We start from the raw sequence: 27,967 nt of genomic DNA on the forward strand, positions 1-27,967 counted from the left end.
CAGAGGGGGGCTGCTAAGGGGGGGGACGGTGACGCGTGCTCCCCCCCTCCCTCTGAGTGCCAGCGGAGTCCAGCGCAATTCTGCTTCTGCACCTGGGCAAAATTGCGCCGGACTCCGCCAGCACTCACAGTCCCGGGGGCGACCACACTCCCCGTCCCCCCCCTTAGTAGCCCACCTGTGGCTAGAACCCCGGGGGGAGCGGAGACGCTGGACGGGGGACGTTTTGGCTCTCCAGACGGGTCCTCGCTTTCAGTCGTTACGTTTGCTGTTCCTGGGCGTTGGGGGGTTTTTCCCCCCCAGGTTTGGTCGGTAGACGCTTGCTTGCCGCCCCCTTCAAGGCTGCCTCGGCCCCAGTGCTCCGGACGGTTTCGGAGGCGCCTCGTGGCTCCCGGCTGCTTCTTTCAGATGTGTTTCAGGGGCTCCTAGTTTGACCCCCCAAAACTAGGGTTCTTTAATAATGTTTTCCCCGGGATCTCCGACGCGCCTGTTGGAACTTTGTGCCTTGTGGGACGTTTTGGTGGCGTTTTCATCGCGTCTTTTAAATTCCTTAGAATAATTGAAACTTTTTTTGGCTGTGGGGAGATGGATGAGATGCCAAGAGATATTAAAGGTTTACAAACAGCGGAAGTAGACAAACCGTGGGAGAAATGGCACTGCGGGATCCAGAAAAGAACAAGACATAAAACTACCCAGGCGACTTCAGACAAAATATATAAATCATAACATTTAATAAGAAAAAGGGATTTTATTTCCACCCTTTTCTTCTTATTTCTTCTCTTTTCAACGACATAATTAATCAGGAATTTATAAGGAAATAGAAACGGGCTATGACCTGCAATGTATAATGAGACAATTCTTCTTTTTATTGTATTTTGAAAGCATAAGTAAACTTTTTTTTAAAAAAAGTATTCGGGGATGGAGCAAGAACAGTGTTAGAACAGAATAAACTGAAATATTAAAGAATCCTTAATTTCTATGCGGCTTTTCGTTCAACGGTTTTTTAAAAAAAATCTAACCGTACCACGTATACTTCGAACCGTAAGAAAGTAGGAAGGAAAGAATGTAGACAGTGGGGGGTCATTGGGGATTCTCCACCGATCCTGGATCCCGAGCGGGCGGCAGGCGGTGGGCATGCGACCCCTGGCCGGAAGGGATACGGGGAAAGTGGGCCGGCTCTTCCCTTCACTCGCCCGGCGTTCCGGGAGGATTCATTCCGGTCCCAGACGGGGGCCTCTCGGCCTTATTTTATTTATTTTTACTGAAAGAGTCGTAGATGCTTGGAACAAACTTCCGGCAGACGTGGTCGGTAAATCCACAGTCACTGAATGCAAACCTGCCCGGGATAAACAAACACAGATCCATCCTAAGATAAAATACAGGCAAGATGGACCGTGAGGTCTTTTTCTGCCGTCAATCTTCTAGGTTTCTATGTAGCATTGGGCAGGCCCCGTATTCTAGAGGCTGACTCCGTGTTTAGGATACCCCCCCTCCCCCCCCAGTGCAATTTATAGGTTGTCCTGGAGAAAGTTTGCTCGGGGAAAAATATGCTCCCCAAAAGCTGCGAGAGTTCGGCTCTTTCGAGGTAATTTTATCGATTGATTTGTTTTGTCCAATACACAATAATACACAATGAAGGATATAGAAGATATAGAATGTAGAATGTATCAACGAGAGTATAGAAGAGAAATATAGGAAGAAAGAAATGGAGGGAGGGAGGGAGGGAGGAAGGAAGGAAAGGAAGGAAGGAAGGAAGGAAGGAAGGAAGGAAGGAAGGAAGGCGAAATGGTATTACCCTGGAAATATAAAACTATTAAATATGAATCTCTCTCCCCTTTTATGGAAAGCAAACAAATATAGATAGATAAAAATAGAAGTAGAAAGAAACTAGGCAACTTTAGGATTTTTTAAAAAAATGAAATACCCAAGTAGCATTATATGAATGGGATGAATTATTAACTTAAAATTGGATAAAGGAACTTTCCAGGATCATAATTTTTCATAATTTGGAATTATAGGGAAGTGATTTCAGCTTTTTTCATTTAGCGTCTGTCACCAGCATGTGTATACTATATACCAGGGGTGGCCAATTAATTTATAATTATAATATAATTATAATATATAATATAATATAATATACAGTAATATATAACTTTTCTAGATAAGAACCAGGTGTTCAAGATATAATATACAATATAATATATAATATAATTATAATTTATAATTATAATATAATTAACTCAGTTCTACCCAATAATATACAGTATTGGGTAGAACTGAGTTAATTATATTAGTCCCGACCCTCTAAAACCACCCCAATTTCTCCTGCGGCCCCACGGCAAAATGAATTGCCCGCCCCTGCTCCAGACCAATGGCTCCACCGCCCCGGACGTCTCATGAGGCCCGATCCGAGTCCGGAGCCGGGGCGCAAGGCCGACAAAATGCCCCTTGGCCTGGCCTCGGTCCCAGGTGCGGAGGGGGGCTGCTAAGTGGGGACGGGGAGGTGTGGTCGCCCCCGGGGCTCTGAGTGCGGCCGGAGTCCAGCGCAATTCTGCAAGGGCGCCTGGGCAGCCAAGGGTGGCCCCTGAGCTGGCTTCGTGCCGCTGACTTTGGCCCCCAGGACCGCCGGCGGGACCCCCGTCTTTTCTCCCCCTGCTTTGGGGTCGGCGAGAGGGCAGCTGCCTGCAGGGGTTGGTTGTTATCTTTGGTTATCTAGCTGTATGAGTGGGCTCCAGTCTTCATAAAGCTAGATAACCGAAAGTAAAAATAACCCCATTACACGCCTGGGGAAGAGGAGGCCGAAGGCGCCGCCGAAGAGGAGGAGGAACCGGCGAGGGGGGCGGGCGGGGGGCGGCGCGGGCTCTTCGCTCCAGGGATCCTCCCGCGGCTGGGAAGGGGCGGCCGCCAGTCCGGAATGGAAGCGTCGTGGAGAAGCGGTTGCCGGTTGCGCCTCTGCGCGTCGAGAGGGTCTCCTCGGGTCCCCGGCGGCTCCTTAGCGGGGCTCCCCTTGAACCGGGGCTTCCCGCCGCCCTTTCCCCTCCCTCAGGTCACGTGTGAAGCTGTTGAGGTCACTGGCGGGTCTCGGGTCTCAGGTTCTTCTGTCCGGTTCTGCGCCCTTAATTTGGTGACTCAATAAACTGATTTTCCCAACTTATACAGAACTGGGACTCATCAACGAAGTCTTGCAGCCTTTGGGGCTTCCCCTCTGTTATCCCGCATTTCTCCTACCAGGGCAGCCTTTGCCCATTGCCCCAGATCGGTTGCTAGAGTTGAGGTCAAATTTGGCATTTATTGACTTTGTTCTGTCGATTCTTTATAAAGAGGATCAACCTTATACCGGTATTTAAAAACCTCAGTGCCACGACGCTAAATTTCCGTCTCACCCAGTAAATTACTCTCATCCTTGAATGGTAAAGATAGGCAGCATAGAAATTTAACAAATTAATTAATGGTAAATTTAATTAATTGATTAATTAATTATTAAACTAAATACATGGACTATTTTGTGACATTTATCATCTTGGGGCTAAAGAATCCTTTTTCCTAGATGAACGAGTTCCTTCAGTGTTGGAGTCTACGGAGAGGGGCGGCCTACAAATTTAATAAATAAATAAACAAACAAACAAACAAAGAAAGAAAGAAAGAAAGAAAGAGAAGGAAGGAAGAAAGAAAGAAAGAAAGAGAAAAAGAAAGAAAGAAAGAGAAGGAAGGAAGGAAATAAAGAAAGAAAGAGAAAAAGAAAGAAAGAGAAAAAGAAAGAAAGAAAGAAAGAAAGAAAGAAAGAAAGAACTTCGGTCTGATGGGCCAGAAGGGGGTGGGCACATTAGCCACGCTCCGCTTTTAAAAGTAGAACCTGCTCCCCTCTCGCCAGACCCAAATCGACAGGAACGAGTGGCCCAAATCCTTGGCAGGCGATGGTTTTAACGGCCAGGCTGAACTGGGCATCCTGCCTTGTTGGGAGGTGAGGCCAAATTACTTGGCGGCCCATTTATCTTGACATATACACACCATCGAGGGACCTACGTTCTGCAGGGAAGGGTCGGTTGGCTGTCGCACAAACCGCTACAGCCACCATGGAAATTGCAGGGCCTTTCAAGATCTGGCCCCACGTCTGTGGAACAGCCTTCCCCTTAGAGCTTCGGGTAGAGGAGAATTTTCAAGGCGTCAAAGACATTCATTCCTCTTTGACTCGGCAGATGGAAACACCCTTGTTGTGTGGGTCAGCCAGAGGGGAGGACATTGGAGAGGTTGGGAATGGTGTTAACAAGGCCTGTGGTTTTATTAGTTGCGTTTTAGGCTAAGTGCGTGAATCGCCTACTGTCTGTCTTTGGTAGTTGTATATGGTCTGCTGTTATGCATTATAAATAAATGTTATTTATTATTGTTGTTATTCTTATTGTTGTTGTTGTATGCCGCCCTGAGTCTTTGGAGAGGGGCGGCATACAAACCTAATAAATTGAATTGAATTGAATTGTTTTGTTGTTATTGTTATTGCCACGCACAGCGGTCCTTGAGTCGGGGCTTCTCTGGCTTGGCACCTCGAGCTGGTGGGACGGAGGGGAAGAAGATGACCAGCCGAGGCGGCCAGTGTGTGGCTGCCTTTCAGGCAAATTCTTTGTCATAGAAACATAAAAGACTGACGGCAGAAAAAGACCTCATGGTCCACCTAGTCTGACCTTCTACTCTTTCCAGTATTTCATCTTAGGATGGATCTGTGTTTATTCCAGACATGTTTCAATTCAGTTCCTGTGGATTGACCAACCACGTCTGCTGGAAGTTTGTTCCAAGCATCTACTCCTCTTTCAGTCAAATAATATTTTCTCACGTTGCTTCTGATCTTTCCCCCCAACTAACTTCAGATGGTGCCCCCTTGTTCTTGAGTTCACTTTCCTATTAAAAACACTCCCCTGCTGAACCTTATTTAACCCCCTATGTCCCCCCCTTATCATGCCCCCCCCCCTTTCCCTTCTGTCCTCCAGACTCTACAGATGGAGTCCATGAAGTCTTTCCTGGTCAGTTTGATGCTCAAGACCTTCCACCCTTCTTGTAGCCCGTCTTTGGACCCGTTCCATTCGATCCATATCTCTTTTTGTAGGTGAGGTCTCCAGAACTGGACCCAGTATTGTTCCAAATGGGGTCTCACCAGCGCTCTATACAGCGGGATCACCATCTCCCTGCTTGTGATACCTCCAGCTATGCAGCCAAGCATCCTACTCGCTTTCCCTTAGTGCGCTGTCCAGGGTGCTGAAAGGCTTTGTGGAAAGGCGGATCCGTTGGAGCTGAGCTCGTCTTGGGCGGTTCTTGGGGCTTCTGTCTTTCCCCCTCCTGCTGAGTCTCGGGGGCGCCCCTCCCTTGGGCTGGCTCTGGGGGGGGGGGTCCGTGGGGGTGATCATCGCGAGGGAGCCAGGAACGCCCTTTCCATTTTTTTTTTGGTAATTTTAAACAAATTATTTATTTTATTGTATTAGATTTATAAGCCGGGGTCAGGGCATATATATTTATTTCATCCGCGTTTAATTTTGTTTTTGAGCAAAATAGCTGCCTGTATTCAAGGGAATGGCGTTTCCTAGGAAGTATTTCATTTTTATTTATTTTTATTTTATTAATAGAGTTGAAAGGGACCGTTAGGTCATCGAGTCCAACCCCCTGCCTGAGCAGGAAACCCTACAGCACCCCAGCCAAATGGAAGTCCAGTCTCCTCTTGAAGGTGTCCAGAGTTGGGGAGTTCACCACCTCCCCTGGCAGGCAGTTCCATTGGTCGATCGCTCTGACCGTCAGGAAGTTCTTCCTTATCTCCAGGTTGAATCTCTCCTTGATCAGCTTCCAACCATTGTTCCTCGTCCAGCCCTCTGGTGCCCTGGGGAATAAAGAGACCCCCTCCTCACCGTGGCAACCCCTCAAGTATCTGTAAACTGCTATCATGTCCCCTCTAGACCTTCTTTTTTCTAGACTGTCCATGCCCAGTTCTCTCAAGTAGGTGGAGGCTTTACAGAGGAGCCAAGGGACCGGCCGGCGCTGGCCTTGGAGACCGCCGCCCCGCTCCTGGCCCTGACTCTTGCTTCGTCCGAGGTTGGCAGCGCCCCCGGCTGCGTGGCTAGCCCCCCTCCCCGGGTTTCATCCTCCCGGGAAGCGGGCTGGGCTGCGGGGAAGCCCGGTCCAGCAGAGCGGCCCTTGGAAGGCCACGGAAGGGATGGAGGGAGGGGATTCTCCCCCAAGGAGGAAGGGGTGAGCCCCGCCCACCCTCATTAGCTCTTCCGAGGCCCCCTTCCTCCCCCCCTCCTCCTCCTCTTGTAAGAGCGAGGCCTGATTTGCATACATTTGCATAATGCCCCTCGTTTGCATTCGCCAGGGTTGGCTCCCTCTGTGGGAAAAATCCCAGAAAGACAAAAAGAGAAGATTCCCGCTCCCCTCCCGGCCGGCTTTTCTTTCGGGGGGGGAGGGGGGGCTGGGCGAAGAAGACAGAGGCGCCTTTCAGCCTCCCTGGCTGCTTCCTCCCAGCTGCTTCCAACCCCCCCTCTCCCCCCCCCCGGAAACATAGAAACCTAGAAGACTGACGGCAGAAAAAGACCTCACGGTCCACCTCGTCTGCCCGTCTACAATTTCCTGTATTTTATCTTAGGATGGATCCGTGTTTATCCCAGGCCGGTTTAAATTCAGTCACTGTGGATTGACCAACCACGTCTGCTGGAAGTTTGTTCCAAGCATCTACTACTCTTTCAGTCAAATCATATTTTCTCACGTTGCTTCTGGTCTAACCTCAGATTGTGCCCTCTTGTTCTTGCCTGAAATGGTCACCTGACATCAAAAACGTCATCAAAAAAGCGGCACAAAGAATGTTCTTTCTGCGCCAACTCAGGAAACTCAAACTGCCCAAGGAGCTGCTGACCCAGTTCTGCACAGGAATCATTGAGTTTGTCATCTGCACCTCCATCCCTGGCTGGTTCGGTTCTGCAACCCAACAAGACTGACACAGACTTCAGAGGAGAATCAGAACTGCAGAACAAAACAATGGCTGACAACCTGCCTTCCCCATTGAGGACCTGTAGACTGAGTCAAAAAGAGGGCTGGGAAAATATTGACTGACCCCTCGCCTCCTGGACACAAACTGTTTCAACTCCCACCCACAAAAACTACAGAGCACTGCACACCAAGACAACTAGACACAAGAACGCCATCACTCTGCTAAACAAATAATTCCCTCAACACTGTCAAACTATTCACTAAGTCTGCACTTCTATTTCTACTCGTTTTTTCTCATGGTTCCTATCACTTATTTCCTCCCACTCAGGACTGTGTTGCTTGTAGCCTTAAGATTTTTTTATTAATATTGTTTCCTCGTTGCTTATTTGACCCGTATGACCATCGTTAAGTGTTGGGCCTCCTGATTCTTGACCAATGTCTCTTTTTCTCTTACGTCCACTGAGAGCATCTGCACCAGAGACAAATCCCTTGTGTGTCCAGTCACACTTGGCCAATAAGGAATTCTATTTTATTCTACTCTTTCAAGTTCCCAGGTCCTGGTCATGGTGGCCGGAATCGGCTTTCCCTTCTCCTAACATTTATCCTGAGTGACCCCTGATCAAGTCGCTCCGTGGCAGATAAGCCAGGTTGTCTGAAGAGGTGCAGGGCTTCCTGCCTAGGCAGAGGGGGGCTGGAGTAGAGGACCTCCAAGGTCCCTTTGAACTCGGTTCTTCTTTTTGAAGCTGGTCACAGAAAACCCTTTCGGAAGAGCTGGGTCCACTCTTTAGACTGCCCTTGCATTTAAAAGATGGGTTTCCCTGCCTTATTGCACTCGGGCCATTTCTATCAAGCTCCACTCAGAGGTCCAAAGGTCAGTGAGGTTAGTGACAGCACACAGGTCCACGCGAGGGGTTCAAGAAATAAATGCGCCAGCAATGGTCTCCCCACCACCACCGTCCCCCGCCCCCAAAAGAGGAGCCCCCTTGGGTATCTGCAGCCTCTCCTGGCTTCTCCTGCCCGGCGAGACAATGCGGTCAGGCCTTGACCATCGGACGCCAGCCCTTGCCCAGGCTCCATTTCTCAGGAAGTGGTTTTCCCCAAAGACCCCCTTCTGTCCCGGGGAGAGAAGAGAGCTGTGGGGACCAAGAGCTCCCCCCCACCCCAGGCCGAAATCCCCTTTCAGGCACAGCTGGCTCAAGGGTTGTCCTGCTGTCCATTTGGCCACTTTCTAGAGAGCCTTTCACACTCATCCCCCCCAATTCACACACACACGCACAGCTATGAAAACAAGCAAGGGCCGAGTGTGTGTTTTTGTTTTATTCCAAGATCCCCCCTCCCCTGCCAGCCCCAGCCCCATTGAAAGGCTGGATGGAGCAAAGGTTTAAGGGGGGGTTGTATGCCGAGGGGGGGGGGATGTGAACAGGATAGCACATTTATTAATGAAGCCCAGCAAAGCAGCGACCTGATTAATTCATAAAACTCCCCATTGTTTCAGGGCTGGGTCCATATTCCTCCCACCCTCACACACACACACACACCCTCCTCAGACAACGATATCATTGTGTTGGGGACAGAATGGTAATGGTGGTGGGGGGGAGAGTGAGAGCGAGCGAGAGAGAGAGCGAGAGAGCCCGTAATGGGCGAACGAGGCTCCCGGGTAGGTGGAGAGGTTTAAATCAGCTTAGTTCAAATGCCAATTAAAAGCGAAGTGGATTAGCTCCTGTGATCCAAAGAATAGAGCGGTATTGTGCGTCTGGGGGGGCTGAGCCAAAACCCCTCTTCCTCTGGCAGAAATTGGCTCAACACTTCTCTGCAGTGCAGGTGATGCTCAAGTCTTGAGAAAGGCCCCGAACTCGGATGCAGGAGTCTTGTCTCTGTTCTGTCGAGCTCTCCGGCAGACCCCTCCCGAAATTTCACAGGTACAAATGTCAGACACACACACACGTTTGAAAATTCAAAACCATGTTCTTTATCATGGAAATCCACTTAAACCAAGCCCTCTTTTGGGATAGCCAAGAGCCCTCGTCTCCAAACAAACTGGTCATTTGTCCAAGTCCCTTATCAGTCCTGAGATACTTAGCTTGCAGCTGTGAGGCAATTCACAGTCCTTCTTCTTCCACAAAGTGAAACACACTTTGCTCTGGTTTAGTTTCCAAGCGGGGAAACATCAGCACACAAAAGGTCAAAGGCAGCAAAGCAGTCACGAAACACAATGGTCAGATAATCCTCCACAATGGCCAAACCCGCAGGCTGCTCTTTATAATGACCACAGCCCCACCCAACCACAGGTGGCCTCATTTTCTCTTGTAATAATCCTTCAGTTGTTGCTGCCTATGCATCGCTCTCCGCATGCGTGGCTGTGTCATGAACTCTTGCTCCGAATCCAAGGAGGAAAGAGATGAATTGAAACCTGCCTGGGATAAACATATATATCCACCCTAAGATCAAATACAGGCAAAAGTATAAGGGCAGACGAGATGGACCAGGAGACCTTTTTCTGCCGTCCATCTTCTAGGTTTTTTTATTTCTAAAAAAGAGGATTTTTATCAGCTCTGGGTGAAGTTGACCTTGCTGAAAAGCATCAGAAGAGCTTGGGGGGGGGGGGGCAAAGAGAGGGCCAAGTATGGCAATTCGGTTGTTGGATGTTGGCTGATGGCGGTCAAGCGAGGAAGTCGGCCGTTCTTTCTGGCAAGAGAACTTTGGCAGCTTCCACAGGGCAGAGCGAAGGTCCCTCTCCCTGGACATGCAGAACGAAGCCGCCACCACTGGCCTGGAGGAGCTCAGGTCCCCAAAGCAGTCAGGTGAGGCCTTGCTCTCCCCGTGGGAAGTGGGCACTCGCAAGGGGGGGGGGAACTTAACCAGGATAAAACCCTCTTCTGCAGCCTGATTACCCTTAAGCAGATTATGGGATTTGAAAATAGTTCGAATTCTCCAAAGGCCGCCATGGTCTTTCCCTACGTCCCCCCCCTCTGCCTTTGCAAACACCCCCCCATATCTGGGCTTTGGCCTAGAAAGAGGGGAGGCCTGGGCGAGAGAAAGGCCAGTGGGGGTGGGGGGGTGGGAGAGTGGGGGGGTGGGGGGAGACACCATCTGTGCATCACAACCGGGCGATTTTCTCAGGGGATTCGGCTCAAATTCCTGGAGTCTGGGGAGGGGGCACCACAAGGGGCATTTTCTAAGATTAATCAAGCCGGGTTGCTCGGCTGCCCCCCTTTCTTCATGGCAAAAGAGGACAGGGAATTTGGGGAGGGGGGTGGGCACGGGGAGGGAAGGCGGCTTCGTCTCTTGCAAGGCGCCTTCTCCAAATGGTTAATTAAGACAATGGAGCAACTCAGGCTCGGCCCTGTCTAGACTCTATAGAGGGGCTCTGCACGTGTCCCCCAGAATGTTAACAGGATCGCCCCCCCTCCCACTCCCCCCCCCCATCCTTTGGTCTTGCCCTGAAACAATTCCAGGCTTGTGAAAGTATCCGGGCTGCCACTTGTGGGTGACAAGGAGGGGGCCCTCTTCCTTCCAACGCAGAGAATTATAATTTCAATCTCTTTTAGGGGAATGGGTTTTATTTTGTAATCTGAAGTGAGTTGGGGGGAAAGATCAGAAGCAACGTGAGAAAATATTATTCGACTGAAAGAGGAGTAGATGCTTGGAACAAACTTGAACCTAGGATTGCAACACAGGAGGGAAGTGTTTCTAATAGGAAAGTGAACCCAAGAACAAGGGGACACAATCTGACGTTAGTTGAAGGGAAAGATCAAAAGCAACGTGAGAAAATATTATTTTACTGACAGAGTAGTAGATGCTTGGAACAAACTTCCAGCAGACGTGGTTGGAAACCTGCCTGGGATAAACATCCATCCACCCTAAGATAAAATACAGGAAATAGTATAAGGGCAGACGAGATGGACGATGAGGTCTTTTTCTGCCGTCAGTCTTCTATGTTTCTAACATGAGAAAATATTATTTCACTGAAAGAGTAGTAGATGCTTGGAACAAACTTCCATGCCTGGGATAAACACAGATCCATCCTAAGATAAAATACAGGAAATAGTGGAAGGGCAGACGAGATGGACCAGGAGGTCTTTTTCTGCCGTCAGTCTTCTAGGTTTCTATGTTTATTTAGTCAAACAATTATAGGGTGGTAATTTGTACAAATAAAACATTAGATAAGTAGTGATAAAAAGTAACAAAAGAAGACAATAGGACAGGGACGGTAGGCACTGTGGGGCGCTTACTCACACACCTTACGGACCTCTTAGAAAGGGGGAGAGGTCAATTGTAGATAGTGTAAGGTTAAAGGTTTTGGGGTTCGGAGTAGAAACCACAGAGTCCGATAGTGCATTCCAGGTGTTGATGACTCTGTTGCAGTCAACTTTGGAGTGGTTGACATTGGGTTTAAATCGATTTTGTGCTCGTGTATTGTTGCGGTTGAAGGTGAAGTAGTTGTTAACAGGTAGGACATTTTGGTATATACTATACACCAAAATAATTAAGTTGGAATGGAGACGACGGAGTTGTAAGTTGTCTAAACCAAGTATTTCAAGACTGGCGGAGTCAGGTATTTTGTTGTGAGAAGAGGAGTGAAGGAGTCTTCTTGTGAAATATTTCTGGACTCTCTCAATTGTGTTGGTGTCAGATATGCAACGTGGGTTCCACACAGGTGAGCTGTATTCGAGGATTGGTCTGACAAATGTTTTGTAAGCTCTTGTTAGCAGTTCAAAATGACCAGAGAAGAAGCTGCGAAGGATCAGGTTGACCACTCTTAAATCCTTTTGGGCAATGTTATTGCAGTGGGTGATGGGACTTAGGTCACTGGACATGAGTACTCCAAGGTCTTTGACAGATTGAGGGTCATCAATAAGTCCAATTCCTCCAAATTTATATTTAGTATTCTGTTTCTTTTTACTAATGTGTCAGACAGACAGAGCATTTAGTGGTGGAGGTTTGAAGTTGCCAGGTTTTAGACCCTTCTGCTACGTGGTCAAGGAGACGCACGGATTAAAAACTCTCCGCTGAGCCAATTCTAGGCGTGCGCATGTTTGGAGCGTTCTACCAGTGGGCGCTGTGCTCTTTGCACAATCTAGGGCAAGTTCCGTGGGCGCCCAGGGCTCTCTCGTGGAAATAATTTAAAAAATGGGCCAGTGGTGGATTCATCAAACGTTTCCGCCTCGGGATTAAGCCTAAGCGACTCTGGAACGCGGGGAGGAAATGGGGTTAGGAGGCTCTAATCCCCCCCCACTGCCCCCAAATCCCTGGTCTTCCTTGGAGAAATCACACGGAGCCCTAACGTTTAAAACATAATTTACAGCCGGGCTAGTGGTGGTCATGTGAATGATTCAATTACCGCCTTGAACCTCCTCCCAGGTTTATTATTGCCGTTTAATCTCCCTGAAACCAGAAATTAGGGATACACAGCGGAACCTCTACTTATGACCTTAATTCGTTCCGTGACCAGGCTCTTAAGGAGAAAGGTTTGCAAGAAGAAGCAATTTTTCCCATAGGAATCAAAGTAAAAGCAAATAAGGCGTTCGATTGGGGAAACCACAGGGAGGGTGGAGGCCCTGTTTCCTCCCAGGAGATTCCCAGAGAGGCCCCATGAAGGCTTCTCCCCACCTTTTCCAGCCCTGTTTCCTCTCAGGAGATTACCAGAGAGGCCCCATGGAGGCTTCTCCCCGCCTTTTCTGGCCCTGTTTCCTCCCAGGAGATTCCTAGGGAGGCCCCATGGAGGCTTCATCCCACCTTTTCCAGCCCTGTTTCCTCTCAGGAGATTACCAGAGAGGCCCCACGGAGGCTTCTCCCTGCCTTTCCCGGCCCTGTTTCCTCCCAGGAGATTCCTAGAGAGGCCCCACGGAGGCTTCTCCCCGCCTTTTCTGGCCCTGTTTCCTCCCAGGAGATTCCTAGGGAGGCCCCATGGAGGCTTCACCCCGCCTTTTCCAGCACTGTTTCCTCCCAGATTCCCAGAGAGGCCCCATGGAGGCTTCACCCCGCCTTTTCCAGCACTGTTTCCTCCCAGATTCCCAGAGAGGCGCCACGGAGGCTTCTCCCTGCCTTTTCTGGGAGGGCGTTTTTGGCTTCCAGAGGGCCTCCAGGGGGATGGTGGAGGGCACTCATACCCTCCCGTGAAGCCTTTAGAGCCTGGGGAGGGCAAAACATGAGCCTACTGGGCCCACCAGAAGTTGGGAAATAGGCCGTTTTCAGCCTCTGGGGGTCGGGGGAAGCTTTTTTCGCCCTCCCCGGGCATTGAATTATGGGTGTGGGCACTCGCGCATGGAGTGCTCTCTCGGCACCCGAGGGAAAAAAGGTTTATCATCACTGCCCTAGAATAGAAACCAAGAGCAATGAGGACTCCTTACTAGCACTGATGATGTTACCAGTTAGGGCAATGAAACGTCTGTGAGAAACTCAGGAAGCCCAGAGGGTCCCCAGAGGCTCCTGGCTGCTCCTTTCCCGCTGGTCCCGAAAGGCGGGAGTTCTCCACCCCTTGGAAACCTCCCCTGTCAATCCCACGGCCACTTTGTTATTCTGGGATAGCTTTAGGGAAAGCTGCTTTTGCTACGGGCGATAGATTCCGGGAGACTCTTAAACACAGAGGCTGTTTAGTGGGTGCCCCTCTCAGACCATTACGTTTGTCTATTTATTCAATCTCTGTGCCCCCCCCCCACCTCGCTACCCATTAAACATGGCAATGGCTCCTAGTTGATCCAAAACAGCTTTTTGATTGGCGATGGGCTGGTCAGATCTTTGTGTGTGAATGGGTGGAATCCCCTCTGCCTGTCCTCCCCCCCCCTCGCCGAGAACAGCACGGGAAGTGCCCAGCGCTCCCCACTGTCCCGGGAGACCCCTCCTGGGCTTGGGCTGGTGGGAAAGCCGGGCGGAGGAGCGGGACTCCGAGAGCCCCCTTGCCAGCCGGTGGGCATCGGAGGGGGATTAAAGGATTAGCATTAAGCCCCCTTTTCTGGAAGCAGAGTTCTTTGGGGGGGGGGGTGTATTTGCAGATCAGACCACCCCCCAAGGGGGGGATTCATGGGAAATGCAGGGCCCACAGGAAAACCCTCTCCCCCCACCCCCTTTCTTTGGGTGAGCCCCCCACCCCCCAAATTCCCTGATGGGACTCTTGACCCACAGCAACTCAGCCTTCCTTCCCCCCACTCTTTACCCCAAGACATTTGAGGGGGGGGGCAGGTGGGCTGCCCATTTCTAAGGCCGTGACTGTCCTTGTGGGTCTGGGGGAGGCTCCGACAGGCCTTGTGTAAGTAGCATGGGGCTGACCCACCCCAAAGGCCCCTGTGATGGGAGTGACCTTGAATTGAAGGTTAATGGAGAAACCAGGATAGATGGTCGGGGGCAAAACAGGGGGTCTTTGCCTTCCATGTGTCCCACCCTCAAAGGTTTCAGGGTTTCAGTGGCCTCTGGCTCTCCTGCCCACTCCCACCCAGCCTCAACCACTGATGGGTGGCAGATCCCCCCCACCCCTCCTTGTGCTGCCCAGCCAGAGAAGCTGATGCCCCCCCCCATGCCAGCCCGGAGGGAGAGGAGAGGGAGCCCACTGCCCACCAGGAGGGGTGTCCGTTGATGTTCCAGCAACCTGCAGGAGACTTCGGAGATGCAGAAAACGAAGATTGTGGGGCCGAACCAATCCGAGGAGGGTTGGGTCTGCGCACCTCGGCAGGGCTGGGGGGCCGAAGGGCGGAGGCGGGCCCGGCAGGCGGGGGGCATTCCTGGCGCTCAGGGCCTTTCCCCGTTGGGGGGGCAGGCGGTCTTGCTGGGGCAGCCAGGAACCCACTGGCTTCTCCTCGGGGCAGCCGGGAGATAGGGAAGCCGGGTGAATTGGTGCCCCGAGAGCAGCCCCCAAAAAGGCCCCGAGGGAGACCGGGCAATGGCCCCGTGGGTAGAAAAGCAGGAAGTGGAGCCAAAAACCGGCCTTGGGCACAACCTTTCGAGCGGGGGCTGACAGCCCCAAGAGCCACTTGGTAGAGCCGTCACCGCCAGGCTTCGGGGTGGGGCGGGGATGCCAGCCGTCCCGGGGCCCCTTTCCAGGGAAGCTCCTGGGACCCCGGAGAGCCCGCAGCAGGACCGGAGGCTTGCTCAAGCCCAACAGACGTGGGGTCTGTGTGTGTGGGGCTGGTTAATTTCACTTTGGCAGAAGCTCCGCGCGAATCCCTCCGTTTCACACAGCCACAAAGGGCAAAGAAAAAGAAGCGATTCTGCCATGGCCGAGGGCCCCCAGGGGCCCCTCAGATTCCCCCCTCTCCTGTCCAGGTGCCTCAACCAAGCGAGTCCGGCTCAGCTTCCCCCAGGAGCGGGAGGCGTCTCTGCGGGCCTAGCATTTCTGCAGGGAATTCTCCCACGGGTCCACGTGGCTTCAATTGGGGCCCTAGCGGCCTTCCGGCCTAGCCCAGGGGTAGGCCAAGTGGGCTCTCCAATATGACACGTGGACTTTGAGTTGAAAGGGACCTCGTCCAACCCCCAGCACCCCCAGCCAAATGGCAGCCCAATTTCCTTTTGAATGTGTCGAGTGATGGGCCCCGTTCACAACCTCCGCTGTCAGGCCGTTCCACTGGTTGATCCGCTGCTCTGACCGTCAGGAGGTTCTTCCTTATGTCCAGGTTGAATCTCTCCTTGGTCGGCTTCCAGCCGTTGTTCCTCGTCCGGCCCTCTAGTGCCTTGGAAAATAGAGTGACCCCCCTCCTCTATGTGGCAGCCCCTCAAGTACCTGTTCACTGCTATCATGTCCCCCCTGGCCCTCCTTTTCGCTAGGCTATCCGTGCCCAGTTCCCGCAACCTCTTCGTAAGTCTTGGTTTCAAGTCCCCTAATAATTTTGGTTGCTCTTTTCTGCACCTTCTCCAGAGTCTCTTTTGAAGTGTGGTGACCAGAACTGAATGCAGTACTCCAGGTGTGGTCTGACCAGGGCGTAGTAGAGTGGTATTAATACCTCCTTAGCCTTGGAGTGTGTATCCTCGTTGATGCAGTTTAGGGTTGTGTTGGCCTTTTTAGCCGCTGCTGCACATTGCTGGCTCATGTTTAGTTGATCATCCACCAAGACTCCGAGACCCCTTTTACAGTCGCTACTGCTAAGTGGGATTCCCCCCAGACCGAATGCGAGTCTAGGTTTCTTTTAACCTAGGTTGCTCTTCTCGATGTTGAACATCGTTTTGTTAGTGTGGGCCCACAGTGTTAACCTATCTAGGTCTTTCTGTATTCTCAAAATACGGAATCCTGGGACGTCAACATCATGGTAGCTCAGGAATTCCGGGACTTCAACCCGAGCTGGCACCATCGGCCCCGGAATTCTGGGAGCTGATGTCCCCAAGTCACAGGGAAGCCCACCCTGACCGTCAGGATCCGTGCTAAGGGAGAAGGGCCCGCCCCACAGGACGAGGGGAAACAACAGCCTCGCTCCCCGCTGGCTCTCTCTAGGGCGAAAGGCCCCCCCCCCTCTCTCTTCCGGGAGGACCGCGAACGAATCGGCGGGGCCGTTGGACGGTTCCAGACTCCCCCGTGCCAAAGCAGAGCGAGGCAGCCACCGTCCAACCCAGCGCTCGCCACCCCCGCATTTCAAGCCAAGGAAAAGAGCCGTAAACAGACTTTGGTTAAGTAACCAGGCTTTTAGAAAGTAATATATATCATTTTCTAAACATATCAGTGCATACTCCTTATATGAAAATATACACTATTGTATTTCATTCTCAAAGGAAATAAAATAAAGGGAAACATTTAAAAACCAAAAGAAAAAGCCAAACACAATATATTAGCTGTTTTTTTTTTTGTAGTTTGAAATTATTTAACGCTGCTACGCTTTGTTCGGGTTACAATTTTTTTGTCTTTTTTTTCCGCCTTTTTTTGTAAATGTTTTTTCTCTCATGCGTTGTACATTTTTTTTTGAGAATAAATAAGCTCGTTCCCCTCCCCCCCCCACGTCTCTAAAAACTGCAGCATTTTCACCTAAGGTCATTTTTTATTCCTAAATCGTGCAATTTTGTGTTTTCGTTGCAACACCCCTTTTTTTTTTAAAAATGGAAAATATATAATATATATTTATATTTATATATATAGATAACTTTTGTTTTAAAACTAAAACCCTATACAAATGCCATTTTCCCCCCCTCAAATTAAAAAAAAAAAAATTATACACAATGTAACTGTCAACAGTACGGGATGAAACACGAGAAAAATAAAATTAAAAGCTCTCGAGAAATATATTTATAGAAATACAAACAAGGGGGTTGGTTTCGTAAGATTGTCATTCTTTTGCCTTTCGAGAAACGAGGAGGTGGCGGGAGGGAGGGAGGGAGAGGGAAGGAAGGAATGGTGGGAGGGAAGGAAGGAAAGAGGGAAGGAAGGAAAGAAGAGAAAGAAAGAGAAGGAAGAAAGGAAGGAGAAGGAAGGAAGGAAGGAGAAGGAAGGAAGGAAGGAAGGAAAGAAGGAAGAGAAAGAAAGAAAGCGAAGGAAGGAAGAGAAAGAAAGAGAAGGAAGGAAGGATAGGAAGGAAGGAAGGAAAGAAGAGAAAGAAAGAGAAGGAAGAAAGGAAGGAGAAGGAAGGAAGGAAGGAAAGAAGGAAGAGAAAGAAAGAAAGAGAAGGAAGGAAGGATAGGAAGGAAGGAAGGAAGGAAAGAAGAGAAAGAAAGAGAAGGAAGGAAGAAAGGAAGGAGAAGGAAGGAAGGAAAGAAGGAAGAGAAAGAAAGAAAGCGAAGGAAGGAAGAGAAAGAAAGAGAAGGAAGGAAGGAAAGAAGAGAAAGAAAGCAAAGGAAGGAAGGAAGGAGAAGGAAGGAAGGAAGGAATGGTGGGAGGGAAGGAAGGAAGGAAAGAAGAGAAAGAAAGAGAAGGAAGAAAGGAAGGAGAAGGAAGGAAGGAAGGAAGAGAAAGAAAGAAAGCGAAGAGTAAAGAAGGAAGAGAAAGAAAGAAAGCGAAGGAAGGAAGGAAGAGAAAGAAAGAGAAGGAAGGAGAAGGAAAGAAGGAAGAGAAAGAAAGAAAGCGAAGGAAGGAAGAGAAAGAAAGAGAAGGAAGGAGAAGGAAAGAAGGAAGAGAAAGAAAGAAAGCGAAGGAAGGAAGGAAGGAAGGAAGGAAAGGAAGGAAGGAAGGAAGGGAGAGACCCCACCTCCATGAAAGAATGGACAGGTGTGAGGGAAGGAATTTTGGGCTTCTTCAGATGCCCCCAACCACCAACCTGGTGGCTGGACCGGGCAGCCCCTTCTTTGGACGTAGTGACCCCCCCAAGGCCAAACCCATTTTCTGCCCCCCAAGGAGAGTGCAATGAGGCCCAGGGGGGCCACCCCTTGTAGGGCAGACAGGAGGGAGCTCCTCGCATTCGCTGCCTTCAACCCGTCGGTGACTGAAGCCAACGGGGGGGGGGGGGGGCTTTCTCCTGCACTTTGGACACTGGAGCTCCCAGGCCAAGCCTGACCCTCCGCGGACCGAAGGGCTCCCGGCCGAAGGGAATGGATTCGATGCCTAGACTGGAAGTGGAGTGGAGTGGGGTCCGTGTGGGAAGGTCGGACGGCCCCCTCCCCACCTCAAGGTCCGAAGGGATTTGCCCCCCGTCCGTCGTAACCCAAGGACGCCCCCTGGTCCCAAAGGGAGGCAAGTCAAGACAAACCCAAAACACCAAGGATGCACAAACCAAGATCTACAAACCATGATTGGATGCTTCCGCTTGGAACCGGACCCTTGTCCTCCTTTAGGGGGCGGCGACCTCCCCCCCCCCCCGGGAGCTTCCCAACAGCCCTTCCACCACGAATGCGAGATTCCTGAGCAAACAAATCCTTAAATCCCTACAGTGGGACACGGGGGGGGAGGGGGTTTGCAAACATAAGAGAGGGGGGGCAGACATTAAAGCCCCCCCTTCCACAGCTTTGCTGCCCCACACTTAATTGGGCCCTTTGCCCCCAGAGAGAGCGAGGGGGGGGAAAAGAGTCGGCAGCCCAATCCCAGCGAGGCCTCCTCCGAAGTGGCCCCGGAGCCATCGGATTGAGGTGAGCATCAAGGAAGGGGGAGGCTCAGCCAGGAAAGCCCCCCACCCACAATCCCCAGGAGCAGGGAAGGGCCCAGGACCCCCGTCAGGTATTGCAGGGTTTCCGCTCCGGCCTGAGCTTTCAGATTATGAGCCCAGGGCCTTGGTCTTTCCATCCCCCCACTCTTCTAGGACCTGTGGACTTCAACTCCCAGAATTCCTGAGCCAAGAACACTATCTCGGGAATCCTGGGAGTTGAAGTCCATATCTCACAGGAGAGCCAACTTTGCCTACCAGTCCCTGCCCAAGATCATAGAATTCCAGGGCTGGAAGGGACCTTGGAGGTCTTCTAGTGCTAGGGGTAGGCCAAGTTGGCCCTTCTATGACTTGTAGACTTCAACTCCCAGAATTCCTGAGCCAATAACGCTAGCTGAGGAATCCTGGGAGTTGAAGTCCATATCTCATAGAAGAGCCAACTTTGCCTACCAGTCCCTGCCCAAGATCATAGAGTCACAGGGCTGGAAGGGACTTTGGAGGTCTTCCAGTCTAGCGGTAGGCCAAGTTGGCCCTTCTATGACTTGTGGACTTCAACTCCCAGAATTCTTGAGCCAATAACGCTAGTTGAGGAATCCTGGGAGTTGAAGTCCATATCTCATAGAAGAGCCAACTTTGCCTACCAGTCCCTGCCCAAGATCATAGAATTCCAGGGCTGGAAGGGACCTTGGAGGTCTTCTAGTGCTAGGGGTAGGCCAAGTTGGCCCTTCTAGGACCTGTGGACTTCAACTCCCAGAATTCCTGAGCCAAGAACACTATCTCGGGAATCCTGGGAGTTGAAGTCCATATCTCACAGGAGAGCCAACTTTGCCTACCAGTCCCTGCCCAAGATCATAGAGTCACAGGGCTGGAAGGGACTTTGGAGGTCTTCCAGTCTAGCGGTAGGCCAAGTTGGCCCTTCTATGACTTGTAGACTTCAACTCCCAGAATTCTTGAGCCAATAACGCTAGCTGAGGAATCCTGGGAGTTGAAGTCCATATCTCATAGAAGAGCCAACTTTGCCTACCAGTCCCTGTCCAAGATCATAGAATTCCAGGGCTGGAAGGGACCTTGGAGGTCTTCTAGTGCTAGGGGTAGGCCAAGTTGGCCCTTCTAGGACTCGTGGACTTCAACTCCCAGAATTCCTGAGCCAAGAACGCTAGCTCAGGAATCCTGGGAGTTGAAGTCCACGGGTCATAGAGGACCCCACTTGGCCTACCCCTGCCCTAGAAACGCTGATGCCAAAATGCCCCCGCTGGCTTAGTCCAGGCCGTCCGGCCAGGAAGGCTCAGCTGCTCTCAGCCCTCTTTCCTCTGCCCCCCACGGCGGCTTCTCCTTTCCACGCTGGGTTATGGGGACCACTCAGAAGGGAAACAAGGGGGCGCTTTCATTGGACCCAGAGGGGACTCTGAGAATCTAGTGGGCGCAATGCAGTGGGTGAAAAGGGGTCCTGAGGCTCTCGTCCCTCCGGCAAATGCCCCACAACGGCATCACTGACCAGTCGCCCCCTGCGAACTCTCCCCCACCCAATGGCAGCTGCCGTCTCCGGTTCCCAGGGCAAAAACAGGCTTCCTTGCGCTGCGGGGCCTGTTGAGTGTGGTCTCCGTGGGTTTCGGAGCGAGGGGGGCCTCCGTAGTTTCTCCAAGGGGGGGTGGCCCAGACTATCAAAAGTTTGGAAAGAACGGACGAGAGAGCGCCCCCCCCAACCCCCAAAAGCTATTGCATTTCTCCAACCTTCGTTGACCTGGATGACCTCCTAAGGGAGGACGGAGAGCTGTGCTCGCCCCCCGTGGCTCTGAGTGCTGGCGGAGTCCAGTGCGATTCTGCCACAGCACCTGGGCAGGGAGTGAAGTCACGCGTGGATGTGCAGGGACGCCCGTGGTGCAGTGGCAGGACTGCGCTGGACTCCACGCTTACTGTGCCGAAACACGGTCGCCCTTGCTTGTGTCCGCGCGCGATTTTGCTCAGGCGCAGTAGCAGAATTGTGCTGGACTCCGCCAGCACTCGGAGCCACGGGGGCGAGCGCACCCCCCGGTCCCACCTGAATAGCCCCAGCACTGATAACCCTCCCAAGGGAGCAGGTGGGACCCTTCCCCTCCTGGCCTTGGAGGGAATCGTGCGGGCCCCCCACACGGCCTGTCTCCTCTCTCAGCCCTCTCTGGGCCCCCAAAGGCACTCCTCTCCCCTCCACCCCGCCCCCCCGGCCTGACCCTCCCGCAGGGCCAGCGGTCACCCGGAGTCCCGAGACGGAGGGAGGGGGGTCCTGGGCCCTTTTTCGTACTGCATAAGGTTCTAGAACAGACGCCTACAAAATCCTAAAGCTATTTTTCAGGCAGTTGATAATAAGCCCCCTCCCCATGCCTCCCCTCCCCCCTCCCTCCTCGTCAACCGCCCTCCCACCGACGCGACCCGTGTGTGGGGGGTGGGTGGGAAAGCCGAGAGCCCCCTGCAGGAAAGAGGGGGGCCAGGTGGCGGTGGTGGTGGGGAGTTACGTGGCCCAGGCGTCCAACCGCATGCGTTTGAGGGAGGGGTTCTCCCCCTCGGCCCCCTCGGTGCCGGGTCTCAGGAGCCGGAGGGAGGAGGCGCCGAAGTCGGCCCGGGAGGGGTCTTCCCGCTCGGGGGGCCCCTCGTAGGAGCTGGCGTTGCTGCTGAGACTGTCCACGGGCGAGCGTCCGCTGGGCTCGTGGCGGGCCTGGTGTGGGAAGGAGGCGGAGGAGGAGAGCGGGGTGCAGCTGTTGCGCTCACGGCTGGGCGAGACGGGCTCCGACTTGATGCTGATGCCGGGGCTGGTGTTGACGGTCAAGGTGGCGGCGGAGAGGGAAGCGGTGGTGGCCGCGTGGGGCAGGTGGCTTCCTTGTCTGGTGGAGGAAGGAGGAGGGGTGGCCGGTCAGTTTCCGGACAGAATTCAAAGTGTTGGTGATGACCTATAAGGCCCTGCACGGCATCGGACCAGGATATCTCCGGAATGGCCCTCTGTCGCACGAATCCCAGCGACTGATGAGGTCCCACAGAGTCGGCCTTCTCCGGGTCCCGTCGACTAAACAATGTCATCTGGCGGGACCCAGGGGAAGAGCCTTCTCTGTGGCAGCTCCGGCCCTGTGGAATCAACTCCCCCAGGAGATTCAAACTGCCCCCACTCACATTAAGTTGCTGAGGGACGCCGGGATCTGCTGGGGCTGGGGCAGCTGTTGCGGCTGGGGCTGCCAGGCCGAGAGGCTGCCCAGGGAGAGGCCGGTGGGCGAGCTGAAGGCCGTCAGGGAGGAGAGGTCCGCGCTGCTCAGCTGGTAGTCTGGAAGGAAGCAGGGAGGTCAGGACCAGCGTTCCCAGTCGAATGCCTTACACCCGGCCTGCACAGCTTGACTACCGCACAGTGCTCCCACAGGGAGCTGCCCTTGGAGGCTACCCAGAAATTCCAACTGGCCCAGGACGGATTGCGCTGCTTGGCCGTTTGATTCAGGGGCCATTTAAGGCGCCGGTCATGACCTTGTGGGAAAATCAAGAGATACTGGGGAACAATTCATTCATGGTTAGAGAGAAAAGTAGGAAAGAATCCCGAATTATTTTTGCTAGCCCATGAGTACTTTGACAAAGACTGTTAGTACACGGTACACACCGATATATGTGGTTGCCATGTATGTTAAACTACCTATCGTAGTTTGTATTTTTACAGTTGCAATATGGAGGGGGTCTGTAATATGTAATATGGCAAAGGATTTAGCTTTACTAGATAAATGGTCAAAGCAATGGAAACTGCAGTTGAATGTTTCCGAATGTCAAATGATGCACTTGGGAAAAAGGAATCCTCCATCTGAGTATTGCATTGGCAGTTCTGTGTTAGGAGAAACTTCAGAAGAGAAGGATTTAGGGGCAGTGATTTCTGACAGTCTCCAAATGGGTGAGCAGTGTGGTCGGGCGGTAGGAAAGGCAAGTAGGATGCTTGGCTGCATAGATAGAGGTATAACAAGCAGGAAGAGGGAGATTATGATCCCGCTATATAGAGCGCTGGTGAGACCCCATTTGGAATAATACTGTGTCCAGTTCTGGAGGCCTCACCTACAAAAAGATTTTGATCAAATTGAAGGGGTCCAAAGACGGGCTACAAGAATGGTGGAAGGTCTTAAGCCATAAAACTGACCAGGAAAGACTTCATGGACTCCATCTGTAGAGTCTGGAGGACAGAAGGAAAAGGGGGGACAGGATCGAAAGATTTAAATATGTTAAAGGGTTAAATAAGGTCCAGGAGGGAAGTGTTTTTAATAGGAAAGTGAACCCAAGAACAAGGGGACACCATCTGAAGTTATTTGGGGGGAAAGATCAAAAGCAACGTGAGATAATATGATTTGACTGAAAGAGTCGTAGATGCTTGGAACAAACTTCCAGCAGACGTGGTAGGTCAATCCACAGTCACCGAATTGAAACCTGCCTGGGATAAACATAGATCCATCCTAAGATAAAATACAGGAAACAGTATAAGGGCAGACGAGATGGACCATGAGGTCTTTTTCTGCCGTCAGTCTTCTAGGTTTCTAACATGAGAAAATATTATTTCACTGAAAGAGTAGTAGAGGCTTGGAACAAACTTCCATGCCTGGGATAAACATAGATCCATCCTAAGATAAAATACAGGAATTAGTATAAGGGCAGACGAGATGGACCATGAGGTCTTTTTCTGCCGTCAGTCTTCTATTTTTCTAACATGAGAAAATATTATTTCACTGAAAGAGTAGTAGAGGCTTGGAACAAACTTCCATGCCTGGGATAAACATAGATCCATCCTAGGATAAAATACAGGAAATAGTATAAGGGCAGACGAGATGGACCATGAGGTCTTTTTCTGCCGTCCGTCTTCTGTGTTTCTATGTGCTTATTGTTGATTATTTCTGCTTTGTGCTTGTAAATACGTATATATGTAAATAATACTTGTTCAGCATTGTAAGTCTGTGTCGTTACTGGCTGTATCACACATACACACTCTTCCTTAAACTCTGGCTGCACCCAGACACACCAACAATGAATTCTACTTAACCCCCCACACACAACAGCAGCTGCGAGGATAGTGACCGCACAACCCTGGAAAAATGAAACCATTCCACGGAAGAAGACACTCTCGGAAAAACAATATCAGGTGCGGAAATGGACGGTCTTACTAAGGAAAATAAAAAATAAGAGACGAAGAAGAATTTATGAACTGTTATAACTGGTTGGGGAAAAGGGAAAAAAAGGAAAAATAGAGCCAATAAGTGATAGAAAAAACTTGGAATGTAAGGGTCAGAGTTTGGGATATAAAAGGGAATTTTTTTACAAAAGTATACCTGATTAAGATCACTGCTAAGATTTGGTGTGTATTAAGTAAATTAAATAAATGTATTATTATTATTATTATTATTATTATTATTATTATTATTATTATGTCAGTACAACACAGCAAACGAGATCACTATGCTGGATTTTGTATTATTATTATTATTATTATTATTATTATTATTATTATTATTATGTCAGTACAACACAGCAAACGAGATCACTATGCTGGATTTTGTATTATTATTATTATTATTATTATTATTATTATTATTATTATTATGTCAGTACAACACAGCAAACGAGATCACTATGCTGGATTTTGTATTATTATTATTATTATTATTATTATTATTATTATTATTATTATTATGTCAGTACAACACAGCAAATGAGATCACTATGCTGGATTTTGTATTATTATTATTATTATTATTATTATTATTATTATTATTATGTCAGTACAACACAGCAAACGAGATCCCTATGCTGGATTTTGTAGTATTATTATTATTATTATTATTATTATTATTATTATTATTATTATGTCAGTACAACACAGCAAACGAGATCACTATGCTGGATTTTGTATTATTATTATTATTATTATTATTATGTCAGTACAACACAGCAAACAAGATCACTATGCTGGATTTTGTATTATTATTATTATTATTATTATTATTATTATTATTATTATTATTATTATTATGTCAGTACAACACAGCAAATGAGATCACTATGCTGGATTTTGTATTATTATTATTATTATTATTATTATTATTTCAGTACAACACAGCAAACAAGATCACTATGCTGGATTTTGTATTATTATTATTATTATTATTATTATTATTATTATTATGTCAGTACAACACAGCAAATGAGATCACTATGCTGGATTTTGTATTATTATTATTATTAGTATTATTATTATTATTATGTCAGTACAACACAGCAAATGAGATCACTATGCTGGATTTTGTATTATTATTATTATTATTATTATTATTATTATTATTATTATTATTATTATTATTATGTCAGTACAACACAGCAAACGAGATCACTATGCTGGATTTTGTTATTATTATTATTATTATTATTATTATTATTATTATTATTATTATGTCAGTACAACACAGCAAATGAGATCACTATGCTGGATTTTGTATTATTATTATTATTATTATTATTATTATTATTATTATTATTATGTCAGTACAACACAGCAAACGAGATCACTATGCTGGATTTTGTATTATTATTATTATTATTATTATTATTATTATTATTATTATTATTATTATTGTTATAGTTCTCAAGGTGGTGAAAGACGGCTCTTGGTAGCTTCCAAAAATGACAGGCCACTAGATGGCGTCCTCGGATCTCTCTTGGCCTCCCTTACCGCCTTGGGTGGCTGCGGGGGCTTGGGGGGGCCATCCTCCCTGCCACTCAAAGCAGCCGCCGCCACAGAAGGGCTCCTGATCAACGCAGGGCGGCTGTTGGGACCCAAAGGCCCCCAACTGGCTGTTGCTCTCCCACTAGAGGGGGGGGGGGAGGTGGGCAGAAGGAGGGTCTCCCTGTCCAGCCGTGTCCCACTCTCTCTGGGGTGGGGGGCACAATGGCCCTCCCCTCTTCCTAGCCGAGGGACGCAGCTTGGCTGGAGGACCTTCTCTGCGGAGGCTTTGGGCAAATTTTTTAAATGTTATTTTTCTTCTCCAATTACGTGTACAGAAAAAAAAAGATACCATTAATTTCAAATTATTATTATTATTATTATTATTATTATTATTATTATTATTATTATTATTTATTAGATTTGTATGCCGCCCCTTTCCGTAGCCTCGGGGCGGCTCACAACACAATTAAAAACAGTTTATAACAAATCTAATAACTTACAGTATAAAATATTAAATATTAAAATTAATTTATAATATATCACTTTTTTTGCAATTTCGGTAGACGCAGATTAACCAACGCCACCTCCTTACGATTTAACATATAGGACCCCCAAAAAAATAAATTATTCCAATTCTTCATATGGTTAAAAAAAGTTTTTTTTTTTTTAAAAAGGACTGTATACATTTTAGGCTGTGACTATTCTTAATCACGTCGAATTAATTAGATCGAAATGCTTCGGTTTTCTCAAAAATCTCCTCCATGTCGATTTTCATCTATGCTTTAAACCCTCTTTCGTAATAAATGCCCTTTAAAATAAAAGAGAAAAGGAAAAAGAACCTTAAGGGGGGGAAAAAAAGGGAGAAAATATCTCCAACGCGGTATTTAAATTATTATTTTTTTAAAAAAAATCTACAATATATATAGAGGGGGCAAAAAAAGGGGGGGAGCTCACCATATAGTATATCCCAAATATCGCCAAATTTAAAAAACCAAATTAAATAAGAACCTAATTAAAAATAATTCCCTTTATAAAGAAAACTTACCCAAGAAACATAAAATATCTGCTGTTACATATTGTGACAGCAGCAAGAATTATATGTGCATAAAAATGGAACGATCCAAGGATACCGGAAGATAGAGAAATAATGGAATGCAGAAATGGACCGGTCAACTCTGGCAATAAATGATAAAAAAAGATTTGGACTATTATGATATCTGGACATCGTGGTACAAATGGAGAAAGGGAAACTGATTTACAACGAAATTGTGTACGATATTAGACTATATCTATAGATATATAATCTTATAGCAGGCGGATAAGGAGGAAAAAGTCGGATGTTAACTTAGTTGAAAAATATTTGTGTTTTGTGTTGATGTTTGTTTATATGTTGTGTTTGTACTTTTTTTTTAATGTATAAAATTCAATAAAAATTACTTTAAAAAAAATAAATCCAATAAATAAACAAACAAACTCTAAAGAGGGATTTTCCCTCCTCCCCTACCGGAGTGGAAGAGCTTTCCTCCCGGAGTTGCGTGGGACCCATCGCTGGAGACCTTCAAGGATAAAACTAGGAGGCCTCTTGTGCACTGGGCTTCGGGGGCCGGACTAGATGACCCCGACGGTCCCTTCCTACGCCTAGGGTTCTGCTGCGTGACCTCAGATGCCAATGGTAGAGCTGGGATGGACTCCGGGTGGAGCCGCACCAGCCGAGAGAATCCCGGAGACCTTCCTTTGGGTCTCCTTGGAAGGAAGCTACAGAAAGGGAGTGGGGGCTCTTCTTCCTCTTCCCCTGAGCCCCCCCCCCACCCCCAATTGAAGAAGGGAGCCCCTGACGGGGAGAAAGAAGGAAACCGGGGCCTGTTTGCCTGCATAGCTAATTCCGCACAACCTACGACACGCCCCAGCCTGCTATGGGGTGAGTCTGGACGACAGACCTGTCATCGCCCTGCATTGAATTTCGACACCCGGAGTTTCTCTCCACCACCTTGAAACTCCCAGCACTGCAGGCAAAAGGCGGGGGGAGGGGGGAGACACAGTTCCAGACGGACCCCCCCCCCCCGGCAACAAGGGAGGGGCTGAGTCACTGGCCTACTGGGCAGAGGCTCCTTCCCAACAGCTGCAGGAGGGGAGCTGGAAGGGTGAGGAGACGGCACTGTCCACGTTGTGTCAGTTGGCACTGGGGAAAGGTTGCCAAATGACACAACGTGAACAGGTGACCGGCTCCCTAGAGGGAGCAGCGTGACTCACACCTGGGACAGGTGCCTCTCACGCCAGGTAGCCAGGGGAGCCTTGGGCTACTCCCAGGCCTTCCCGGTGCTTGGCTTCT

The 27,967-nt window shown here is 49.4% G+C and overlaps 1 protein-coding gene across 4 annotated transcripts in view; it reads right to left on the minus strand.

Annotated features, from left to right (window-relative positions):
* Window positions 1–17,247: 17,247 nt before the first annotated feature.
* The window catches only part of MEF2D (myocyte enhancer factor 2D), a 48,421-nt gene continuing 37,701 nt past the window's right edge, over window positions 17,248–27,967 (minus strand). For all 4 annotated transcript variants that reach the window (XM_070730270.1, XM_070730272.1, XM_070730271.1 and 1 more), the window contains 2 exons: window positions 22,077–22,224; window positions 17,248–21,793 (listed from right to left, as the gene is read on the minus strand). In XM_070730270.1, coding sequence (XP_070586371.1) covers window positions 21,424–21,793; window positions 22,077–22,224 — 518 coding nt within the window. In that variant the 3' untranslated portion in view covers window positions 17,248–21,423. The remainder of the gene's footprint in view (window positions 21,794–22,076; window positions 22,225–27,967) is intronic.

The sequence above is a fragment of the Erythrolamprus reginae genome, assembly GCF_031021105.1.
Source record: "Erythrolamprus reginae isolate rEryReg1 chromosome 13 unlocalized genomic scaffold, rEryReg1.hap1 SUPER_13_unloc_5, whole genome shotgun sequence".
NCBI classification, from domain to species: Eukaryota; Metazoa; Chordata; class Lepidosauria; order Squamata; family Dipsadidae; genus Erythrolamprus; species Erythrolamprus reginae.